We start from the raw sequence: 23,763 nt of genomic DNA, 5'->3' as shown, positions 1-23,763 counted from the left end.
CCGGATGGGGGGGGGAGTGGGCTTTTGATTATGCTGCCCGCTTTCCCAAGGCAGCAGTGTAGACATAGTCAATGGATGGGTGACAGGTTCACGTGATGGACTGGGCTGTGTTCACGATTCTGTAGTTTCTTACGGTCTTGGGCTGAACAGTTGCCATACTAGCTGTGATGCAGCCAGATAAGATGTTTTCTATGGTGCATCTGTAAAAATTGATGAGTCAATGTGGACATGACGAATCTCCTTAGTTTCCTGAGGAGTTATAGGCGCTCTTGTGCTTTCTTGGTCGCAGCGTCGACGTGGGTGGACCAGGACAGATTGTTGAGGATGTGCACACCGAGGAATTTGAAGCTGTCAACCATCTCCACCTCAGCACCATTGATTCAGACAGGGTTGTGTATGATACTTTGCTTCCTGAAGCCAATGACCAGCTCTTTAGTTTTGCTGATGTTGAGGGAGAGATTTCTGCACTTGTTCATGGCATTTTAAGGATCTATGCGCCTGAACTCCCAGGTCTCTTTGGACATCCACTGTACTGAACCTCTTTCCATTTAGAAAGTATTCTACTCTATCCTTTTTTGATCCAAAATGGATAACCCCACACTTGCTTACATTGAATTTCATCTGCCACGATTTTGCCCATTCACCTAGTCTGTCAATATCTCCTTGCAATGTTATGCTATAATCTCAGTTGCCTACAATGCCGCCTAACTTTGTATCATCAGCGAATTTGGATAGAGGGCGATTCTCCAATATTGGGCCCAAGCGTTTGCGCCGTCATGAAAGCCGTCGCGTTTCATGACGGCGCGAACCAGGCCCGGTTACGTACGATTCTGGCCCCCACAGGGGGCCAGCACGGCGCTGGAGCGGTTCACGTCGCTCCAGTCTCCTTTCGCCAAATGGGCGCCACGCCAACCCGCGCATGCGCAGTTGGGCCAGCTCAATCCTGCGCATGCGCAGTTGGCCCGCGCCATCTTGCACATGCGCGGGGGACTTCTTTAGCGCGCCGGCCCCGACTCAAGATGGAGTCAGTGTTCAGGGGCCGGCCGCACCAGAAAGTAGGCCCGGGGTGGGGTGGGGAGAGGACGGCCAGCCGATCGGTGGGCCCCGATCGTGGGCCAGACCCCATTGGAGTTCCCCCCGGTGAAGGAGCCCCCACCCCCCACCCCAGGCTGCCCCCCGACCGTTCTTGCAGAGTTCCCACCGGCAACGACCAGGGGTGAACAACGCCGGCGGGACTCTGTCGTATCGGCGCGGCCGCTCGGCATCCGGGCCAGAGAATCGGCAGCCCCGCCGATTCCCGTGGCCGCGCCGCGCCAAACGTGCCGGCGCAAATGCCGCCGATTCTCCGCACCTCAAAGAATCACGCACCGGGGCATCGTGGCGCGGTTGCGGCGATTCTCCGGCCCGGCACGGGGCTCGGAGAATCGCCCCATAGCTTTCTATGCCATCATCAGAGTCATTCATGAATATTCTGAATAATTGAGGGGCCAATACAGATCCCTGTGGTACACCACTGGTCATCTGCCAATTAGAGTAATTACCCATTATCCCCACTCTTTGTTGCCTGCCACTCAACCAAGTTCCTAACCATGTCAATAATTTGCCCCCAATTCCATGGGCTTCCACCCTGGTTAACAATCTCTTATGTGAAACTTTATCAAATGTCATCTGAAAGTCCATATAAATAACATCTATAGATAGTCCCCTGTCCACTACCTTAGTCGCCTCTTCAAAAAATTTAATAAGATTAGTCAGACATGACATTTCCATCACAAATCCATTCTAGCTTTCCCTGATCGACCAAAAGTTTTCACTGTGTTCAGTTACTCCATTCAATTCGGTAGATAAGGTGCTTAAAAAGCCATATGGGATACTTGCCTTTATTAACCGAGGCATAGAATATGAGAAACAGGAAGGTTATGATGGAGCTGTATAAAACATTTGTTAGGTCACAGCTAAAGTACTGTGTGCAGTTCTGGTCGCCATACTATTAGTAGAATGTGATTGCACCAGAAAGAGTGCAGAGGGGATTCACTAGGATGTTGCCTAGGCTGTAGTTTTCCAGCTATGAAGAGATGCTGGTTAAGTGGAGGTTGTTTTCCTTTGAGCAGGGAAGGCTGAGGGGGGACCTGATTGAGGTGTATTATTGAAATTATAAGGGACATAGATAGGGTAGATAGGAATGAACATTTCCCCTTAGTAGAGGGGTCAGTAACCATGGGGCAGGATTTAAGCTAAGGGCAGGAGATTTAGAAGGGATTTGAGGAAAAGCTTTTTCACCCAGAGGGTGGTGGGAATTTGGAACTCGCTGCCTGAAAGGATGGTAGAGCAGGAACACTCACAACATTTAAGAAGCATTTAAATGAGCACTTGAAATGCCAGAGCATGCAATGCTATGGACTAAGTGCTGGAAAATGTAGATTAGAATGGATAGGTGTTTGATGGCCGGTGCAGATACAATGGCCGAAGGGGCTCTTCCTGTGCTGTAAAACACTATAACACCCAAAGACCTTCCCACATGACCATCCAGCTGCCAGTTGTGAAATGTAGAAAAAAGTTGCAAATGAGGTCCTGCCGTTTAATTAGATGATCCTCATTTTCAGCTTTCTCAGCCACTTTCTGCCCTCTCCCCGTAGGTATCTGGGCCAGAGCCTCAAAATAAAACCCAGTCACATTGGAGGTTAGGAACTGGACCAGAAACAGATGAAAGTGGTTTTTTATTCAATCGTGGGATGTGGGTGTCGCTGGCTGGGCCAGTGTTTATTGCACCTCCCTGATTGCCTTTGAATTGAGTGGCATGGTCGACCATGCAAGAGGATTGGATTGGATTGGATTTGTTTATTGTCACATGTACCGAGATACAGTGAAAAGTATTTTTCTGCGAGCAGCTCAACAGATCATTAAATACATGAAAAGGGAATAAAAGAAAATACATAATAGGGCAACACAACATATACAATGTAACTACATAAGCACTGGCATCGGATGAAGCATACAGGTAGTGTTAATGAGGTCAGTCCATAAGAGGATCATTTAGGAGTCTGGTGACAGTGGGGAAGAAGCTGTTTTTGAGTCTGTTCGTGCGTGTTCTCAGACTTCTGTATCTCCTGCCCGATGGAAGAAGTTGGAAGAGTGAGTAGGCCGGGTGGGAGGGATCTTTGATTATGCTGCCCGCTTTCCCCAGGCAGCGGGAGGTGTAGATGGAGTCAATGGATGGGAGGCAGGCTCGTGTGATGGACTGGGCGGTGTTCACGACTCTCTGAAGTTTCTTGCGGTCCTGGGCCGAGCAGTTGCCATACCAGTCTGTGATGCAGCCTGATAGGATGCTTTCTATGGTGCATCTGTAAAAGTTGGTAAGGGTTAATGTGGACATGCTGAATTTCCTTAGTTTCCTGAGGAAGTATAGGCGCTGTTGTGCTTTCTTGGTGGTAGCGTCGACGTGGGTGGACCAGGACAGGTTTTTGGAGATGTGCACCCCTAGGAATTTGAAACTGCTAACCATCTCCACCTCAGCCCCGTTAATGCTGACAGGGGTGTGTACAGTACAGGATATTTAAGAGTCAACCACATTGCTATGTGTCTGGAGTCACAGGTAGGCCTGACCAGGTGAGGATGGCAGATTTCCTTCCTTAAAGGACAGTAGTGAACCAGATGGGTTTGTACGAAAGTCAACAATGGTTTCATGGTCAGCATTAGATTGTTAATCGGATTCAAATGTCACCATTTGGATGGTGGGATTCGAACCAGAGTCCCAGAGCATTACCTTGAATTACTAATCCTGTGACAATACCACCACACCGCCATCTCCCTCAAAGTGAGCCACCAAAAAATACCTCCTATTGTTAACACCCAAATGGTGACCTAGATTTCTGGATTTACGTGCAAGTATACAGTTTAATAAAGGCACACATTACAGTTACTGACCCATGGCATTTCTGAAGCTAGATTACCATTACTCTGATTTCTGAAGCTAGATTACCATTACTCTGTCTTGCCCAGGTATGAGATTTTTCATCCAGTGCTAGCACTTGGACATTTGTGATTAAGAGGTGAATATCCGTCTTCAGACTTCAAGGGCTTAACTGACTGAATAACTTGCCTTTGTGGTTGTTTTTCCTGGCAATCATGGGCTGGATTCTCCGCAGCCCCGCGTCGAAATCGCGTTCTGCACGGGGCGGAGGATGGCCGTTTATGAGCAAATTGGGACCGGTGCCGCTGAAGCGATTCTCGCGCACAATGGCTAGGGGGCCATTGAAAGAGGCGCCCCATCCCCCCTGCAATTCTCCGCTCAAAACTGGCTGAGTTCCCGACGGTGTGGTTCTAACCATGTATCAGCTGTCGGGAACCTCGGGTGGCGGCTGCGGACTCAGGCGGGGGGGGGGGGGGGGGGGGGGGGGCGATCACCATGGGGGCCTCATGGACGTCAAGGGGAGCGATCGGGCGGCACGGATCCGAGGGCGCGCGCGATCTCGGTCCCGATTTCCTCGCAAACAGCCATTCTCCACCACCACGTCAAACGCGATTTTGGATGACGGTCCGCAGTCCAAGTCCGCAATAGCGCACGCCACGGCTGCTGCAGACCACCGCAGTGCGCATGCGCGGACTCCCGACCGTAAGTGCGGGGCCCCGTATCCACAGCCAGAGCTGCGAGGAACACTCCGGGGCCCTGTCAGCCCATTGCAGGTAGGAGAATCGCTCAGGACTTTCTTAAGGAAAGTCAAGAGTGAAACGCCAGCGTTTTTACCCTGGCGTGGGGACATAGCCCCATTTTTGGAGAATCCAGCCCCATTGCTTTTGACTGGTTTCCATCTTTAAAATTTCGATGGGATTTGAGAGGCAGCTGCAGAGCAGAATGTTCTAAGAATTATGTTATTCAGGGAAATGACTGCAGTAAAGGTTATATTTGACCACACCAAACCACATATAATGAAATCAGGAGATGATGAAATGGTGAGATTGTGGACAAAGAGAGTGGGGCAGGGAAAGCAGAAAAAGGCGTTTGTGTTTATGATTTGTACTTGGATTATTGGTATATAGCTAGAAATAAGATTTGAGTGGGTTCATTGTTTTTTCTTATATTCATTTATGGGATGTGGGCATCATTGACTGGGTCAGCATTTATTGTCCATCCCAGTTGTGCTTGAGTAGGTGGTGGGGGCGTTTTTCTTGAACTGCTGCAGTCCATGTGGTGTAGGTATACCTACAGAGCTGTTAGGGAGCGAGTTACATGATTTTGACCCAGCGACAGTAAAGGAACGGCGATATATTTCCAAATCAGAATGGTGAGTGGCTTGGAGGGGAACTTGCAGGTGGTGGTGTTCCCATGCATCTGCTGCCCTTGTCCTTCTAGGCGGTAGAGATTGTGGGTTTGGAGGCTACTGACAGAGGAGGTTTATCAAGTTGCCGTTCTGCATCTTGTAGGTGGCACACACTGCTACTACCACTGCATCGGTATGAAGGGAGGGAATGTTAAAGGCTGTGGATGAAGTGCCAGTCAAGCAGAAGCTTTGTCCTGGTGTCAAGTTTCTTGAGTGTTATTGGAGCTGCCCTCGTCCAGGCAAGTGAACAGTATTCTATCACATTCCTGACTTATATCTTGTAGATGGTGGATAGGTTTTGGGGAGTCAGGTGATGAGTTACTCCAAAGGTTTCTCAGACTTTAACCTGCTCTTGTAGCCACAGTATTTATGTGACTATTCCAGTTCAGTTTTCAGTCAGTGGAAATCCCAAGGGATGTTGAGAGTGGGAGTTCAGTGGTGGCAGGCCATTGAATGTCATAGAGCATAGATATTTACAGCCCGAAGACAGGCCCTTCGAACCAGCTTGTCCATGCTGCCCAGTTTCTATCATTAAGCTAGTCCCACTTGCCCGCATTTGACCCATAACGCTCTTCCTATGTAACCGACTAACTATTTTTTAAAGGAGAAAATTGTACCCGCCTCTCCCTCTGGCAGCCCATTCCAAATGCTCACCATCCTCTGTGTGAAACAATTTCCCCTCTGGTCTCTTTTGGACAGCATGGTAGCACAGTGGGTAGCACTGTTGTTTCACAGCTCCAGGGTCCCAGGTTTGATTCCCGGCTTGGGCCACTGTCTGTGTGGAGTCTGCACGTTCTCCCCGTGTCTGCGTGGGTTTCCTCCGGGTGCTCCGGTTTCCTCCCACAAGTCCCGAAAGATGTGGTGTTAGGTGAATTGGGCATTTTGAATTCTCCCTCTGTGTACCCGAACAGGCATTGGATTGTGGCGACTAGGGGCTTTTCACAGTAACTTCATTGCAGTGTTAATGTAAGCCTACTTGTGACAATAAAGATTATTATTTTGTATCTCTCCCCTCTCACCTTAAACCTATGCCTTCTAGTTCTAGACTCCTCTACCTTTGGGAAAAGATGTTGACTATCTACCTTATCTATGCTCCTCATTATTTTATAGATCTCTATAAGATCACCCCTAAGCCTCCTACGCTCCAGGGGAAAAAAATCCCAGCCTATCCAGCCTCTCCTTATAACTCAGACCAACATGTCTTGGTCACATCCTCGTAAATTTCTTCTGCACTCTTTCTAGTTTAACAATATCCTTCCTATAATAGGGTGACCAGAACTGAACACAGTATCCATGTGTGGTCTTACCAATGTCTTGTACAACTTCAACAAGACGTCCCAACTCCTGTATTCAATATTCTGACCAATAAAACCTAGCATGCTGAATGCCTTCTTCACCACTCTGTCCACCTGTGACTCCACCTTCAAGGAGCTATGAACCTGTACCCCCAGATCTCTTTGTTCTGTAACTCTCCCCAACTCTCTACCATTAATTGAGTAGGTCCTGCCCTAATTTGATCGACCACAATGTATCACCTCGCATTTACCCAAATTAAACTCCATCTGCCATTCATCGGCCCACTGGCCCAATCGGTCAAGATCCTGTTGCAATCTTCTCTAACTTCTTCACTATTCACTATGCCACCAATCTTGGTGTCATCTGCAAACTTACTAACCATGCCTCCTACATTCTCATCCAAATCATTAATATATATAACAAATAACAGTTGTCCCAGCACCGATCCCTGAGGCACACCGCTGGTCACAGGCCTCCAGTTTGGAAAACAACCCTCCACAACCACCCTTTGGCTTCGGTCGCCCAGCCAATTTTGTATCCAATTGGCTACCTCACCCTGGATTCCGTGAGATTTAACCTTTTGCATCCACCTACTATGCGGTACCTTGTCAAACGCCTTGGTAAAGTCCATGTAGACAATGTCGACTACACTGCCCTCATTTACCTTCTTGGTTACACCTTCAAAAAACTCAAGTCAAATTGGTGAGACATGACTTTCCCCTTACAAATCCATGCTGACTTTCCCTAATTAGCCCTTGCCTGTCTAAATGCCTGTAGATCCTGTCCCTCAGAATACCTTCTCACAATTTACCCACTACAGAAGTACGGCTAACCGGTCTGTTGTTCCCAGCCTTATCCCTACAGCCCTTTTTAAACAAGGGCACAACATTTGCTACCCTCCAATCTTCAGGCACCTCTCCTGGGGCTGTTGATGATTCAAATATCTCAGCTAGGGGTCCGGCAATTTCCTACCTAGCCTCCCACAACATCCTGGGATACATTTCATCAGGTCCCGGGGATTTATCTATCTTGATGTGCTTTAATACCCCCAGCACCTCCTTCTCTAATATGTACACTCTTCAAGAAATCACTTTGTATTTCCCCAATTTCCCTAACATGCGTGCCTTTCGCAACAGTAAATATTGATGAGAAATATTCATTTAGGACTTCTTCCATCCCTTGTGGATGCACACATAGATGACCTTGTTTATCCTCAAGAGGCCCTACCCTCTCCCTAGTCACCCTTTTACCCTTTATGTATCTTTAAAAGCTCTTTAGATTTTCCTTTGCCTTAGCTGCCAAGACAATCTCATGTCCTCTTTTTGCCCTCCCAAGTTCTCTCTTAACTCTACTCCGACAAGCCCTATACTCTTCAAGGGATCCACTTGATCCCAGCTGTCTATGCATGGCATCCTGGGTTCCCTCCTTCTACCAGCCTTACCCTTCACTCTAAGAGGAATGTGTTTATCCTGAACCCTAGTTAACACCTTTTTGAAAGACTCACACTTACCAGTTGTATCCTCGCCTGCAAACAGGCACCCCCAATCAACTCTTGAAAGTTCCCACCTAATACCCTTGAAATTGGCCTTGCCCCAATTTAGAATTTTAACTTTTGGGTCAGAACTATCATTCTCCGTCGCTATCTAAAAACTAATGGAATTATGGTCACTGCTCCCAAAGTGATCCCTCACCAACACTTCCATCACCTGCCCTTCCTTATTCCCCAAGAGTCGGGCCATCCACATATTAGAACATAGAACAGTATAGCACCGTACAGGCCCTTCAGCCCACAATGTTGTGCCGACCACTTAACCTAATCCAAGATCAACCGAAGCTACACTCCTTCAATTTACTGCTGTCCACGTGCTTAAGAGTCGCTTAAATGTCCCTATAGACTCTGATTCCACCATCTCCGCTGGCAGTGCATTCCACACACCCACCACTCTGTAAAGAACCAACCTCGGACAACTCTCCTATACCTTCCTCCTATACCTTCCTCCAATCACCGTAAAATTATGTCCCCTCGTGACAGCCCTGGGGAAATGTCTCTGGCTATCCACTCTATCCATGCCTCTCATCCCCTTGCACACCTCTATCAAGTCACCTCTCTTCCTTATTCGCTCCAGTGAGAAAAGCCTTATCTCCCTCAACCTTTCTTCATAAGACAGGCCCTCCAGTCCAGGCAGCATCCTGGTAAATCTCCTCTGCATCCTCTCCAAAGCATCCACATCCTTCCTAGAATGAGGCGACCAGAACTGGACACAATATTCCAAGTGTGGTCTAACCAGGGTTTTATAAAGCTAGATCAGGAAGATGGCCTCGATTGGCAGGAACTTAACGAAACGGCCCATCGATATGTAAACGAAACAGAAAGTCAGAATAGAGCCCTCCAGGCCATGAAAAGGAAAGCACCCGCACCACCGACTGCACAGGCAGCACCCAACCCTATGAATCCAGTCACCACACAGCGCAGAGTACCGACAGAAGACCAACCCGATTTTGTGTACACCACCCCACTAACCATCACCCAGTTAAGGGATGCCTTGGATAAAATAGAAACCTTGCACCACACATCAGACCCACACCACTTTTTTGAGCGAGTTAGGCAACAGACCGTCATGTACGGTCTGGACGAGCAGGAAGAAGTGAAACTCATAGTAATGAGCCTAGACCCGTCTGTTAGTTTAGCCCTTCCCGACCCACAAAATGTTGAATGAGGAATTCTTCCTGAATACACTCGACAAATTTCTCTCCATCCAAATCCCTAGTGCTATGGCTGTCCCAGTTAATGTTGGTAAAATTAAAGACCCCAACTATTCCCACCCTATTTTTCCGGCAAGTATCTGTCATCTCCTTACATATTTGCTCCTCAATATCCCGCTATTTGGGGGTCTATAGTACATTCCTACCAAAGTGATCTCACCCTTCTTCTTTTTCAGTTTTACCCATATACTCAGTCGGCGAACCCTTGGATATATCCTCTCTCTGTATTGCCGTGATACTGTCCCGAATCAAAAACGCAACTCCCCCTCCTCTCTTACCTCCTGTTCTATCTTGGGTAGATGGCAAGGTTCTCTCTGGTTGGAGATGGTCATTCCGTGGCACATGTGTGGCACGCTGTTACTTGCTACTTATCAGTCCAAGCCTGAATGTTGTCCAGGGCTTGCTGCACGAGAACTGATTCCATACCTGTGAATTCTTGAATGGTACGAGATAACTATCAGTGTGTTAACTGAGCACTGAGCTGTCAGCAGTCTGAAAGTTACGCCTCGATATTTTCTGAGCCATGCATAGTTTGGAGGTTTTATAGAGAAAGTATTTTATTTTCTGTCTCTGGTACCATCAAAAGTTTCTTTACTTACTTAGGATGATAATAAACACTGTGTTCAATGTGGTGAACTTTCATTTTGAGGAGATTACATGGGATTACACAGCAAAATCAGCAACTGAAAGTTTAGCGCTGCTAGACAAATTCAAAATGGCCCCACTGAGGAAGCAACCCTATAGTTATACCCGTGCTCAGCGCATGAGAAGAATTGGTTCAACTAATGAAAAGATCTACCATAGACGTGAGAATCTTGCAGAAGAGGGTCTGTTCCACCATACACGCTACATGTCAGGAAGGTGCTTGGAGGCAGCACGAAGTAAGTGTCTTAATAAAATTAACAACATTTGTTTATGCAGCTATAATAAAGGTTTTCTTTATACATCATCTACAGCGGTGGGATTAAATTGCTGTGATTCCTGATGCCTCAAAAGTATAACACGGTTAAGCAAAGATCAACATAAAAACGATTGAAGACCTGAATAGCAACTTTACAAATGGTACAATGCAGATATTATTTTCCTTTCTGTTACTCTTTGGCAGGGATTCAATCAGATTCAAAGTATCGGCATCAAAGTGCACCGCACATTGGCCTGCGGTCTGAATTACCTTCAAAGCCACCCTTGGCATCCTCAAGGAGTCCAAAGATGTTCAGAGGAGACGGTTTAAGAACAGATGTGCCATCCAGGATTTTTTATGGTGAGACAGATGAGGTTTCATTTCCTTTGATACCCTTGGTTGTAACTCAGTATGTCATATATTTTAAATTTTGATTCAAATATCTTTCAGCAGGAGATATAAAACAAATCGTTGCGTAAGTTGCCGTGACAATGTTCTCCCATCTTGGAACTGGGGCTGTCATTCATTCTCGGACATCCTTATTTGGGTATTTTTCATTTGGGTGCCTTGATTCTTCTCAAAAAGATGGGAAGGGTTTTCTTTCATTTTGCGATTGTTAAGCAGAACAGTACCTTGCGCACCATCTCAGATCACTGTAAAATACAGAAGAATATCTGTGGCTTTGTTGGTAACACAGGGACTTATGGATAGATACAGAGGCGTCCTATAAACCTAAACAGGCTCAAATCATCAGGAGAGAATGAGAGTCTTGCTGATTGTAGCGCACAATGACTTACGAGAGACGAGAAGTGATGAAGTCGATCCAGGCTTTATTAAGCGATGCTTGTCCCCGGCAGCTCAGCAACAGAATGAAGCTGCGGGGAGAAGCTCGGGTTCTTATACTCCGCCTTCAGGGTGGAGCCAGAAGTCGGCAGATCCAACCAGGACCCGGGATCTGTCAGCCAATAGCATCTCTGCTTCACAGGTCCCACATGACCCCTAATACATACCACCACATTCACCCCTTGTTAAAAAGGAACCCGGCGGGGTGGTGGTTCGCATGGTGGTAGGAGTTTACAAGGCTGGCCCTGGAACAATTTTCAGACAGTGTTACTACAGCTTTAGCCCTACACTGGGCTATGTACAAGTTTGTGAGAACTTTTTACAATATGAGCAAAAAAACATTTTTTTTTGTTACAACATTCTTGGTGTCACGCGGATTCCCCGAGTCGAGCGGGCGGTCTGGTCTTCCTCGTCGATCGCCTCAGCCACGGTGGTGGTGCAGGTGCTTGCTCGGGCATTGTCGTCTCCGGGAGCGTTTCGCTGTTTGTTCTTGTTTTGCTCCTGGGCGGGCACGGGAGGAGGACCGATCCCCCCGGGAAGGGGGCGGTCGCGGGGTGCGCCGGTGGCAGGGAGGGGATGATCGGTGTCGGGGGTGTGTGTGTTTCTGCCGGGCGCCAGGTCCCGCAGGGAGACCGTGTCCTGTCGGCCGTCGGGGTACGCCACGTAGGCGTACTGCGGGTTCGCGTGGAGAAGGTGAACCCTCTCGACCAACGGGTCCGATTTGTGCGCCCGCACATGTTTCCGGAGCAAGATGGGTCCTGGGGCCGCCAGCCAGGTCGGCAGCGACATTCCGGAGGAGGACTTCCTGGGGAAGACAAGGAGGCGCTCATGAGGCGTTTGGTTAGTGGTGGTACACAGCAGCGACTGGATGGAGTGGAGAGCGTCCGGGAGGACGTCCTGCCACCGGGAAACTGGGAGATCCCTGGACCGTAGGGCCAGTAGGACGGTTTTCCAGACCGTGCCGTTCTCCCTCTCTACTTGCCCGTTCCCCCGGGGGTTAGAGCTGGTCGTCCTGCTCGAGGCTATGCCGTTGCTGAGCAGGAACTGGCGCAGCTCGTCACTCATGAAGGAGGACCCCCCTGTCGCTATGGATATACGCGGGGCAACCGAACAGTGTGAATATGGTGCCAAGGGCTTTAATGACTGTGGCCGCTGTCATGTCGGGGCAGGGGATGGCGAAGGGGAAACAAGAGTACTCGTCCACCACGTTCAGGAAGTATGCGTTGCGGTGGGTGGAGGGGAGGGGCCCTTTGAAATCCAAACTGAGGCGTTCAAAGGGGCGGGAAGCCTTGATCAGGTGTGCTCTCTCCGGCCTGAAAAAGTGCGGTTTGCACTCTGCGCAGATGTGGCAGTTCCTGGTGACTGTACGGACCTCCTCAACAGAGTAGGGGAGGTTGCGGGACTTTACGAAATGGTAGAATCGAGTGACCCCCGGGTGGCAGAGGTCCTCGTGGAGGGATTGGAGGCGGTCTATTTGTGCGTTGGCACATGTGCCGCGGGATAGGGCATCGGACGGCTCGTTCAGCTTTCCGGGACGATACAAGATCTCATAGTTGAAGGTGGAGAGCTCGATCCTCCACCTTAGGATCTTGTCATTCTTAATTTTGCCCTGCTGTGCATCATCGAACATGAAGGCTACTGACCGTTGGTCGGTGAGGAGAGTGAATCTCCTGCTGGCCAGGTAATGCCTCCAATGTCGCACAGCTTCCACTATGGCTTGGGCTTCCTTTTCCACTGAGGAGTGGCGGATTCCTGAGGCGTGGAGGGTCCGGGAGAAAAAGGCCACGGGTCTGCCCGCTTGGTTAAGGGTGGCCGCCAGAGCTACGTCGGATGCATCGCTCTCGACCTGGAAGGGGAGGGACTCGTCGATGGCGCGCATCGTTGCCTTTGCGATATCCGCTTTGATGCGGCTGAAGGCCTGGCGAGCCTCTGTCGACGGGGGGAAGGTAGTGGACTGTATTAGCGGGTGGGCCTTTGCGTACTGGGGGACCCACTGGGCGTAATATGAAAAGAAACCCAGGCAACGTTTCAGGGCTTTGGAGCAGTGGGGGAGGGGAATTCCATAAGGGGGCGCATGCGTTCGGGGTCGGGGCCTATTACTCTATTGCGCACTACGTATCCCAGGATGGCCAACCGGTTTGTGCTAAAAACGCATTTTTCCTCGTTATATATGAGGTTCAGGGCATTAGCGGTCTGGAGGAACTTTTGGAGGTTGGCGTCATGGTCCTGCTGATCGTGGCCGCAGATGGTTACGCTGTCGAGATACGGGAACGTGGCCTGCAACCCGTGCTGGTCAACCATTCGGTCCATCTCCTGTTGGAAGACCGAGACCCCGTTCGTGACGCCAAATGGGACCCTTAGGAAGTGGTATAGACGCCCGTCTGCCTCGAATGCTGTGTACTTGCGGTCACCTGGGCGGATGGGGAGCTGGTGGTAGGCGGACCTGAGGTCCACGGTGGAAAAGACCTTATACTGGGCAATCCGATTGACCATGTTGGATATGCGGGGGAGAGGGTACGCATCTAGCTGCGTGTACCTGTTGATGGTCTGACTATAGTCTACGACCATCCTTTGCTTCTCCCCGGTCTTTACTACTACCACCTGGGCTCTCCAGGGACTATTGCTGGCCTGGATTATGCCTTCCTTCAGCAACCGCTGGACTTCAGACCGAATAAATATCCGGTCCTGGGCGCTGTACCGTCTGCTGCTAGTGGCGACGGGTTTGCAATCCGGGGTGAGGTTTGCAAACAAGGACGGCGGTCCAACCTTGAGAGTTGCGAGGCCGCAGATAGTGAGTGGGGGTATTGGGCCGCCGAATTGGAATGTTAGGCTCTGCAGGTTACACTGGAAATCTAATCCCAGTAATGTGGGCGCGCAGAGTTGGGGAAGGACGTAGAGCCTATAGTTCTTAAACTCCCTCCCTTGCACCGTTAGGTTTGCGATGCAGAACCCTTTGATCTCTACGGAATGGGATCCTGCAGCTATTGAAATCTTTTGCGTGCTTGGATGGATGGTCAGAAAACAGCTTCTTACCGTGTCTGGGTGAATAAAACTTTCAGTGCTCCCGGAGTCGATCCGGCATGGCATCTCGTATCCGTTGACCAGCACCGTTGTTGTCGTCGTCTGGAGCGTCCGGGGCCACGATTGATCCAGTGTCACCGAAGCCAGTCGTGGTAGTAGTGTCACGGCGTCTTCTTCGGACCCCGTGGAGCCATCGATGTTGGGGTCCTTTGTTGTCAACCAAGATGGTGGTGTCCATGAATCGCACGCGGCCGGGGGTGGACAAAATGGCCACCCCCATGGATCGCACGTGGTCGGGGGTGGACAAAATGGCTGCCCCCATGAATCGCACGTGGCTGGGGGGTCACAAGATGGCGGCGCCCATCCTCCCCTCGTGGTGCCTGGGACCCAAAATGGCAGCGCCCGCGGGACGCACATGGGGCGCTGGGGGGGTGTTTGGGATGTGCTGGGCTCGTTCTTCTCCGGGGATTGCGGCGACCCCCCAGGACCGGCACACTGCCGCGTAATGGTCCTTTTTGCCGCAGCTTTTACAAATAGCTGCGCGGGCCGGGCAGCGCTGCCGGGGGTGTTTCGCTTGTCCGCAGAAATAGCAGCGGGCCCCCCCGGGATGGTCTGGCGCTTTAACCGTGCAAGCTTGCGAGGGGGGGGGGTTGTCGCGACGGGGATCCATGGAGCCCAAGGGGCTGCCGCGCCGTCGGGGCCGTAGGCGCGGGCGTATTGCGAGGCCACATCAAGGGAGGTTGCAAGGGCCCGTGCCTCAGAGTCCTAGCGACTCTCTTTCCAAAAGTCTTTGGCGGATTTGGGGAGAGTTCATACCTGCCACAAATGCATCACGAATTAGCAGGTCCGTGTGTTCGATCGCGTTCACCGGCGGGCAGCTGCCGCCTCGTCCCAAAATTAGCAGCGCAGCGTAGAATTCCTCTAGCAATTCTCCGGGACTTTGCCGTCTCGTCGCGAGTTGGTGGAGCTGGTTAACGGGCCGAACGTAGATGCCCTTCAGCAATGCGAGCGCCATCGGGAAATCCTCTGCATCTTCTATGAGAGGGTAAATTTCTGGGCTTACCCTCGAATGCAGGACCTGCAATTTCTGGTCTTCTGTGATCCAGCCGGGGGCCGTTCGGAGGTAGCCTTCAAAGCATGCTTGCCAGTGTTTGAATACTGCTGCCGAGTTCGCTGCGTGGGGGCTGATCCGCAGGCATTCCGGGGCGATCCGGAGCTCCATAGTCTTTTAAGCTCGCTTAATAAATTGTTGCGCACAATGACTTACGAGAGACGAGAAGTGATGAAGTCGATCCAGGCTTTATTAAGCGATGCTGGTCCCCGGCAGCTCAGCAACAGAATGAAGCTGCGGGGAGAAGCTTGGGTTCTTATACTCCGCCTTCAGGGCGGAGCCAGAAGTCGGCAGATCCAACCAGGACCCGGGATCTGTCAGCCAATAGCATCTCGGCTTCACAGGTCCCACATGACCCCTAATACATACACCACACTGAGCTGTTGTTTGGAAATCTTGAGGCTGGAAAAGCTGGGAGGGGAGAGGTGGATGGCTGTTGCTCAGCTGATCAAATGACGGCAAAACATTTTGACCAGCTTGTTCATTCGGAGGTGGGCTGTGTGAACAGCAGGCATTTTACTGACAGATAACCCCGTGCTGCATTTGGAGATTAAAGCAGCGATGATTTTCTGGGGGTGCTGGAGGTTGTGGGGGAAGATCTGACATTCAATTATATTGTTTTGATTTCAGTCACATATGACCTTATTTTAGAGGGGCTGAAATGGACCGTCATATTGAGACAACGGGCACTCTTGATCAGAATAACGAAGGATAGTTTCTGAATTCTCCCAGGTTTTCTTGATCCGTGCATTATATTTTCTATTGGCCTACTTGACTGTTACTGCATTAGCAAACATAAATTTAGACCTCTCAGAATTGTGTACTATTGAGTAATTCCCCTTTCTTCCATCATAAGGCTACAGATTGAGGCATTATCATCTTTCTGTTTTCCAGCTAAGAGACCAAGAATGAATTTCATTCCTGGATTCTTCTATTGCCCCTGTTTTTTTGTTTCTTGATAGGAAATGTTTGTCGATTTGAGTTTGTGCTCGGGGAATGGAGGCTGGATACAGACTGCTATACTCAGCAACCCGGTTCTGGAAAGAAGTCTTAATGGGGTAGCACGGTGGCACAATGGTTAGCACTGCTGCCGCCTCAGCTCCTGGGTCCCAGGTTCAATTCCAGCCTTGGGTTACTTTCTGTGTGGAGTTTGCACTTCTCCCCGTGTCTGCGTGGGTTTCCTCCGGGTGCTCCGGTTTCCTCCCACTGTCCAAAGTAGTGTAGGTTAGGTGGATTGGTCATGTTAAATTGCCCTTAGTGTCCAAAAGGATAGGTGGGGTTACTGTGTTTCGGGGATATGGTGGAGGTGTGGGCTTGAGTAGGGTGTCTTTTCCAAGGGCCGTTGCAGACTCGATGGGCCGAATGGCCTCCTTCTGCACTGTAAACTCTATGATTCTATGTTGTTGAAGGCGTTACACCTCTATTGTGTTTCACAGAAGCAGTCTGCAACATTGAAACGTAGCAATCTTATTGGTACAGCTCTACTCATACCCGGGTATTAAGGGATATTCATTCTAAATATGATGACAGAGCCCTCATTAATACTGTTTCCACAAGAGAGGAGGTACCTGTACGAGGAGGAAAATTTGGCGTGGGAGATAGGAGTCAGAGGGCGTAATTTACCGGCTGTTCACGGCGGGAAATTCCTGTCCCATGCCAGCGTACGGGTTTCCCGGCGATGCGGGGTGCTGTCAACGGGGAAGCTGCAAAACACGCAGCGGGGTGGTCGGTAAATCCCATCCATAGTCACAGAACCATACAGCACAGAAAAGGCCCTTCGGCCCAACTCATCTGCGCCGGTCAGATATTAGTGGTAAGCTATGAATGGTATTACAGAATGGAAGATTTTTGCCAGATACTGGATTGGGGAAGGTGGATTTAGTGTCTGCAGTTAAGTGAAGAAGACACTGGGGCACATGGCTGGAGGGTGTCTGCTGGCATTTTAGAATTCTCACTTTGACTATGCTGATCCTCTACAGTGAACTGTTAGAACAGCTGGAGCATTGAATATGAATCCGGTCAGCTGATTTTATTTCTGTTTGGAGAGGTTACAAGTGGGACTGAGCTGTTCTATTATCCAATCTGAGCCAATGTCTTTTTTGAGTTTCACGAGTCGGAGGGCAGGAGCGTTGGCCGTTTAGGATCCTTCTGAAGTTATTTTTTTCCGCCATTTAGGGGATATTTTCTGCCAGTTAGAGATGCTTGTTCAGGTTGCTGTTCTCGGTATCACCTTGGAATAAGGAAGATGAACCTGGATCCTGTTTCCATTAAATATCCAGTTATAGCAGGGGATCATTGAACAATGGCCAAGAACTGAAACATCACTGAATTTCCTTCTTCCTTCAGCCCAGACTTTAACACTTGGACTGACGTAGTGACTTACTCAGGATACGCCAACCGTGTTTCGGTTTGTGTGACATGAAAATAACTTGGGCAATACCAGCTTCACAACAATGAACTGCCAATTAACAAATGGTTACTAGTTATACTGCAGTGAGGATCACTCAGTCTGCATAAAATTGGCAATAAAATGCTCTGCTTTTTCTACCGTTCACCTTTTTAGAGCCATAGAAAGGTTATGGAGCAGAAAGAGTCTATTCGGCCCATCGTTTCGGCGCCAGCTGAAAAGAGAGAAAAAATAAAATGGGCGCTCATTTTAATCCCATTTTCCAGCACCTAGCCTGCAACCTTGCACATTCTCCCCATGTCCTTGTGGGTTTCCTCCGGGGGCACTAGTTTCCTCCCACAGTCCAAAGATGTACAGATCAGGTGGATTGGCCATGATCAATGCGCGGGGTTATGGGGATGGGGTGGTGAATGTTCTTTTGGAGGGTGGGTGCAGACTCGATGGGTTAAATGGCCTCCTTCTACACTGTAGGGATTCTATGGATCTATGAAAAAGTTTTCATTTCCAGAATCACATCGTCCAGGGCATTCCAAGATGCAACCCCAATACAACACAAATCATTTCATGTTAAGAGGAGTAGGGATTTGTTGAGGGTCAAAAAATTAATTTTTTGTAAGGTTAGTGTAATGTTGTCATCCTATCAACAGAACTTTATTTTCTTGAAGTTAAGCTCAAGAAGCTGGAATATTCACAGAGTTCAGAATGGAAGAATAAAACCAAGGTTGGGATTTTAAGCCCTCCACTCACTTCCTGGGAGGTGGTGGAGATTGAGTGGTATGGTGGATGGGGCAATATGTAATGGCCTCATTCAGCTGCCAGTGAAAGCCAGCAGCCTCCTTGTGAGCTAGTGAAGGCTGGGATTCCTCCTGATTGGGTGGCCCACGGAGGGAACGCCTGTACCAATGCATGCTCCCGATGAGAGATCCACCCAACCTGCCATTGTGATCGACCCCCTTCCCTCCCTGACCCTCATCCCCGGTCTGCCTTTATGTCCCCAGCCACTCCTTATCCCAACTACCTATGGTCCGGAGCTCCACCAGCCTGGCTGCTCTGGGGCTGCTGCAGTCCCAAGCATTGGTCACCATTCCTGGTGATGCCCATGGGACTGGAGGGCAGCCAGTCATCTGATTGGCCGGCAGCTTATGGGGACCAGGACATCCTGTGCTGCCTTAGCAGGGTGTAGGCCCTGACCACAGGCCATGAATTGCCTGGAGATCATTAAAATCCAGGCTGGTAGGGGCAGGGTTCCTGCGATATGCAGATGGTGGGAAGGGCCAGCACTGCCCTATAAAAACCCTGACCAGAGACTCCAAACGGTTTGGAGCGAGATATTGGTAAGTGAAACAAGGTTGTGCAGGGTTTTATTTACTTAAATTTTTCTTTTATTTGCATAATTCTAATGCTCTGCAACACAATGACATCATTTGCTTTTGACTTTTTTATAGGTACAAGGTCCGAATCCTTGTCAACAGCTTCTAGATTCCTTTCAGCCAGTGAGCAGATTTCATTAAAGCGCATTAAAAGACATCGGCCCTATCGGCCGAAAACCGCAGAGCAGATTTACCTGACTGTCAACGCCATCCACAATTCCCTCCGATTTGATGAAACATCAATAAATACTCTCTACAACAATTCACTTGCAGAGGACTGGGGTCAGTCCCTATGCCCTCTTGAAGACACTGGGGAAATGCTCCCAAGTACAGCAAAAAAGATGTCCAAAGACAAATCGAAAAATGTTGCCGATGCTGTTAAATCAACAGACGATTGTGTTACTGTCAAAACACTCATGGCTCCTTACATTTCGAAAGGGCAAGGATTTAAAGATATGTTGCACAATTTCAACGAATGTTTTACATCAAAATCAATGACGAAACGATCAAAGTCGGCACTAGGTTTTGTAGACCCGGTCAAGTTCATAGGCAAAAAGAATAGACCCCAGACTGCAGTTGAAGATATGGCTAACACGACGAGCTACGTAACTAGTGGCAACAATGAAGATCAAAACAAAACCAATCTGCTCGTGAGCCCTATGGCGATACCCATGTTAGATACCAAAATGAAGCTACAGCCAACAGGTGACATTAATCCACTTCGGATAAACAGTGGCTTCTATCTTTTGACTTCAAAACAAATGAAGGAGTATGCGGACAGAGTAGTCATGGAACACAATGTTCAGCAGCAAATAAAAGATCAGGAAAAGCACACAGCTAGTCGGAGGGCTTGGTTAAAGAAAGCTGAAGGAACTGAACTTGAGCCTCATTCGCGGAAATGAGCTGATAAGAAACCTCATGTTCGAAAGCAGTTCATATGTACAGTAATATATTGAGTAATGGTTTAATAAATCGTTTGCCTGCTGTACAGCTAGTATTACACGTGCTTGTGTGGGTCAATTCTGTGTGTTAAGTTGGAATCTGAATAAGATTTTGTGTCTGAAAGGGCACCTTGTGCTGCGATCGAGGTGATATTGAAGGATTTTCACAAGGTTACAGTTTCAAAAGGATTCACCAGTAATGAAAATACAGTTTGCAAGTTTCCCCATACATTTAACTTCTTCCTTCAAAAGGCATTCCATCTGATATATGTTAATGCAGAGATGTCGTATAAATTAGGTATTGAAATTGGTTACATTGTTTAAATGTTCTTATTCAAAATGGTCATCCAGTAATAATCCAATCACATCCCACTGCTCCAGTTGGTAGTGAATCTACTGCTAGGCAGTCACGACAGTGCAGTGTCCATTGGAAGTGCAATATTTAAGTTGGGAACCATGAATAAAATCGATAAAAGTATGAAGTAACGCATACTGAAATACTGTATGAAGTAAACACAATGAAGGAAACATAATTGAAGGAATTGAACTGCTGCTGATCTCTGGCTTTTTCGAGAGGACACCAACACAGCACCTATTCAGAGAAAACATTGGGCAGAATTCACTCCCACAGCTGTGGGGTGTTTCCCGGCAGCGGAGGCAGCTCACCATTTGCCACCTGCGGGATCTTCCTGTCTCGCCGATGTCTACAGCGTTTTGTATCGCTCATGGTCCCGCTTCCACGGACGTCACCTTCGAAGGGACCGGAAGATCCCACTGACGGGAAGAACCGGGATATTCCGCCCTGGTCACAGAACAGAAGGAGACCATTCAGCTCAGAGTGTCTGCCCCGGCCTGTTCTGAAAGTGCAACTCACCTTGTGCCATTCCTCTGCCTTTTCCCCATAGCCCTGCAAATATTTCCTTTTTGGATAAATAATCCAATTTTCTTTTGAAAGACTCGATCAAACCTGCTGCCACCACACTCTCAGGCAGTACATTCCAGATCTTAACCATAGGTTGTACAAAAATGTTTTGTCTTATCTCCATTGCCTCTTTTCCCTATTACCTTGAATCTGTGATGTGGAGATGCCAGTGTTGGACTGGGGTGGGCACTAAAGTCCAACAGATTTACTTGGAATCATGAAATAAACTTGTTGGACTTTTAACATGGTGTAAGACTTTTTACTTAAATCTGTGATCTCTGGTTCTCGATCAATGGGAACAGTTTCTCCTTATCTACTCTGTCCAGCCCCCATTCATGAATTTGAACACCCTCTATCAAATCTCCTCTCAGTCATCTCTTCTCTCCTCTCCAAGGAGACCAGGTCCTGCTTCTCCAAACTATTCACATATCTGAAATCCCTCATCTCTGAAACCATTCTTATGAATCTTTTCTGCGTTCTCTCAAATGCCTTCACATCCTTCTTAATATGTGCCACCGAGAACTGGGCACAATACCCCAGTTGAGGCTGAACCAGTGTTTTACACATGTTTAACATGATTTCCTTCCTCTTGTACCCTGTGCCCCTATTGATAAATCCTTGGATACTGTATGCTTTATTCACCGCTCTCTCAACCTCTCCTGCCACAATCAATGATTTATGCACATATACAGCCAGATCCCTCTGCTCCTGCACCTCCTTTAGAAATGTACACTTTATTTTATATTGTCTCTCTACTTTCTTTCTACCAAAATAAATCTGTATTGAACTTTATCTGGCACTTGTCTGCCCATTCCACCAACTTGTCTATGTCCTTTTGAAGTCTTACACTATCCTCTTCACAGTTCATCATGGCTTCAAGTTTCATATTCTCCAAAAGTTTTGAAACTGTGCCCTCGACGCCAAGGTCTAGGTCATTAATATGTCAGGATGGGCAAGTATCTCAATACTGATCCCTGGGAACTCCACTATAAACCTGCCTCCATCCATAAACCACTACTCTCTGTTCCCTGTTACTCAGCCAATTTCATATCCATGTTGCCACGACCCCTTTTATTCCATGAGCTCTATCGATGTTCACAAGTCTGCTGCGTAGCACTGTGTCAAATGCCTGGTTGTGTACACCACATCGCCCTCATCAACCCTCTCTGCTTCCTCATCATAAATCTCAAGCGGATTAATGAAACACCACATTCCCTTAAGAAATCTGTGCTGGCTTTCCCTAGTTAACCCACATTTGTCCAAATGATGATATATTTTGTCCTAAATTATTGCTTCTACAAGCTTCCCCACCACCGTGGATAAACATAGGCCCGTAATTGCTGGGCTTATTTTCGCTCCCTTTTTGGGACCAGGGTGTAACTTTGCAAATCTCAGTCCTCCGGCACCACCCGAGTCCAAGGAAGACTGAGAAATTATGGCCAGTGCCTCCACACTCACTTCCTTCAGTATTCCTGATGCCTTCAGTATTCCTGATGCATCTCATCTGGCCCTGGTAACTTATCAAGTTTAATAACAGACAGCCTATCCAATCCCTCATCATCATCAATTATCTCCTCTTTCACCATGGTCTGGGTAGCATCTTCCTTGGTAAAGACAGATGAAAGTATTCAGTCAAGCATCCTGCCTCCATGCATAAATCCCCTTTTGGGTCTCCAACTAACCCCACTCCTACTCTTACCAGCCTTTTACTATTAAATGCCCATAGAAGACTTTTGGATTCCTTTTTTTCTTAAGCTGGCAGTCTCCTCTCACTCTACATTTGCTTCTCATATTTGCTTTTAAAATTTATAGAAACATAGAAAATAGAATCAGGAGGAGGTCATTCGGCCCTTCAAGCCTGCTCCGCCATTCATTATGATTATGGCTGGTCATCAAGTTTAATACCCTGATCCCACCTTCCTTCCATATCCCTTGATCCCTTTAGCCCCAAGAGCTGTATCCAATTCCTTCTTGAAATGACACGTTTTGGCCTCAACTACTTTCTGTGGTAGTGAATTCCACAGATTCATCACTCTCTGGGTGAAGAAATTTCTCCTCACCTCATCCTAACAGGTTTCCCCTTATCCTCAAACTATGACCCCTAGTTCTGGACTCCCCCACCATCGGGAACATTCTTTCTGAATCTACCCTGCCTAACGCTGTTTGAATTTTATAAGTTTCTATGAGATCCCCGCTCACTCTTCTAAACTCCGATGAATATAATCCTAACTGATTTAGTCTCCTCCTATGGCAGTCCTGCCATCCCAGGAATCAGCCTGGTAAATCTTCGCTGAACTCCCTCCGAAGCAAGAACATAATTCCTCACCAAAACTGCACATAATACTCCAGGTGTGGCCTCACCAATGCCCTATACAATTACAGTAAAACATCCCTATTCCTATACTCAAATCTTCTTGCTATGAAGGCCAACATACGATTTGCCTTCTTTACTGCCTGCAGTACCTGCGTACTTACTTTCAGCAACTGATGCACAAAGACACCAAGGTCTCGGTGAGTATTCACCTCTCTCAATTTACTCCCATTCAAATAATAATCTGCCTTCCTATTTTTGCTACCGAAGCAGATAACCTCACATTTATCCACATTATACGGCACCTGCCATGCATGTGTCCACTCACTCAGCCTGTCCAAATACAGCCGAAGCATCTCTGCATCCTCACAGCTCAATCTCCTACCCAAATTTGTATCATCTGCAAATTTGGAGATAATACATTTAGTTCCCTCGTCCAAATTATTAATATATAATGTGAACAGTTGGGGTCCTAGCACAAATCGCTGTGGTACCCCACTAGTCACTGCCTGCCAATCAGAAAAAGACCCATTTATTCCAACTTTTTGCTTCCTGTCTG

The 23,763-nt window shown here is 48.2% G+C and overlaps 1 protein-coding gene across 1 annotated transcript in view; it reads left to right on the top strand.

Annotated features, from left to right (window-relative positions):
• The window catches only part of LOC140394754 (F-box and WD repeat domain containing protein 10B-like), a 92,419-nt gene extending 72,392 nt beyond the window's left edge, over positions 1-20,027 (top strand). The window contains 3 exon segments of the mRNA XM_072481971.1: positions 9,981-10,258; positions 10,483-10,638; positions 19,106-20,027. Of these exon segments, the coding sequence (XP_072338072.1) occupies positions 9,981-10,258; positions 10,483-10,638; positions 19,106-19,932 (1,261 nt within the window). The 3' untranslated portion in view covers positions 19,933-20,027.
• The last annotated feature ends 3,736 nt before the right edge of the window (positions 20,028-23,763 follow it).

The sequence above is a fragment of the Scyliorhinus torazame genome, chromosome 18, assembly GCF_047496885.1.
Source record: "Scyliorhinus torazame isolate Kashiwa2021f chromosome 18, sScyTor2.1, whole genome shotgun sequence".
Lineage (NCBI taxonomy): Eukaryota > Metazoa > Chordata > Chondrichthyes > Carcharhiniformes > Scyliorhinidae > Scyliorhinus > Scyliorhinus torazame.
The sequence above is the reverse complement of the archived record's forward strand: the minus strand, read 5'-3'. Positions and strand labels throughout refer to the sequence as shown.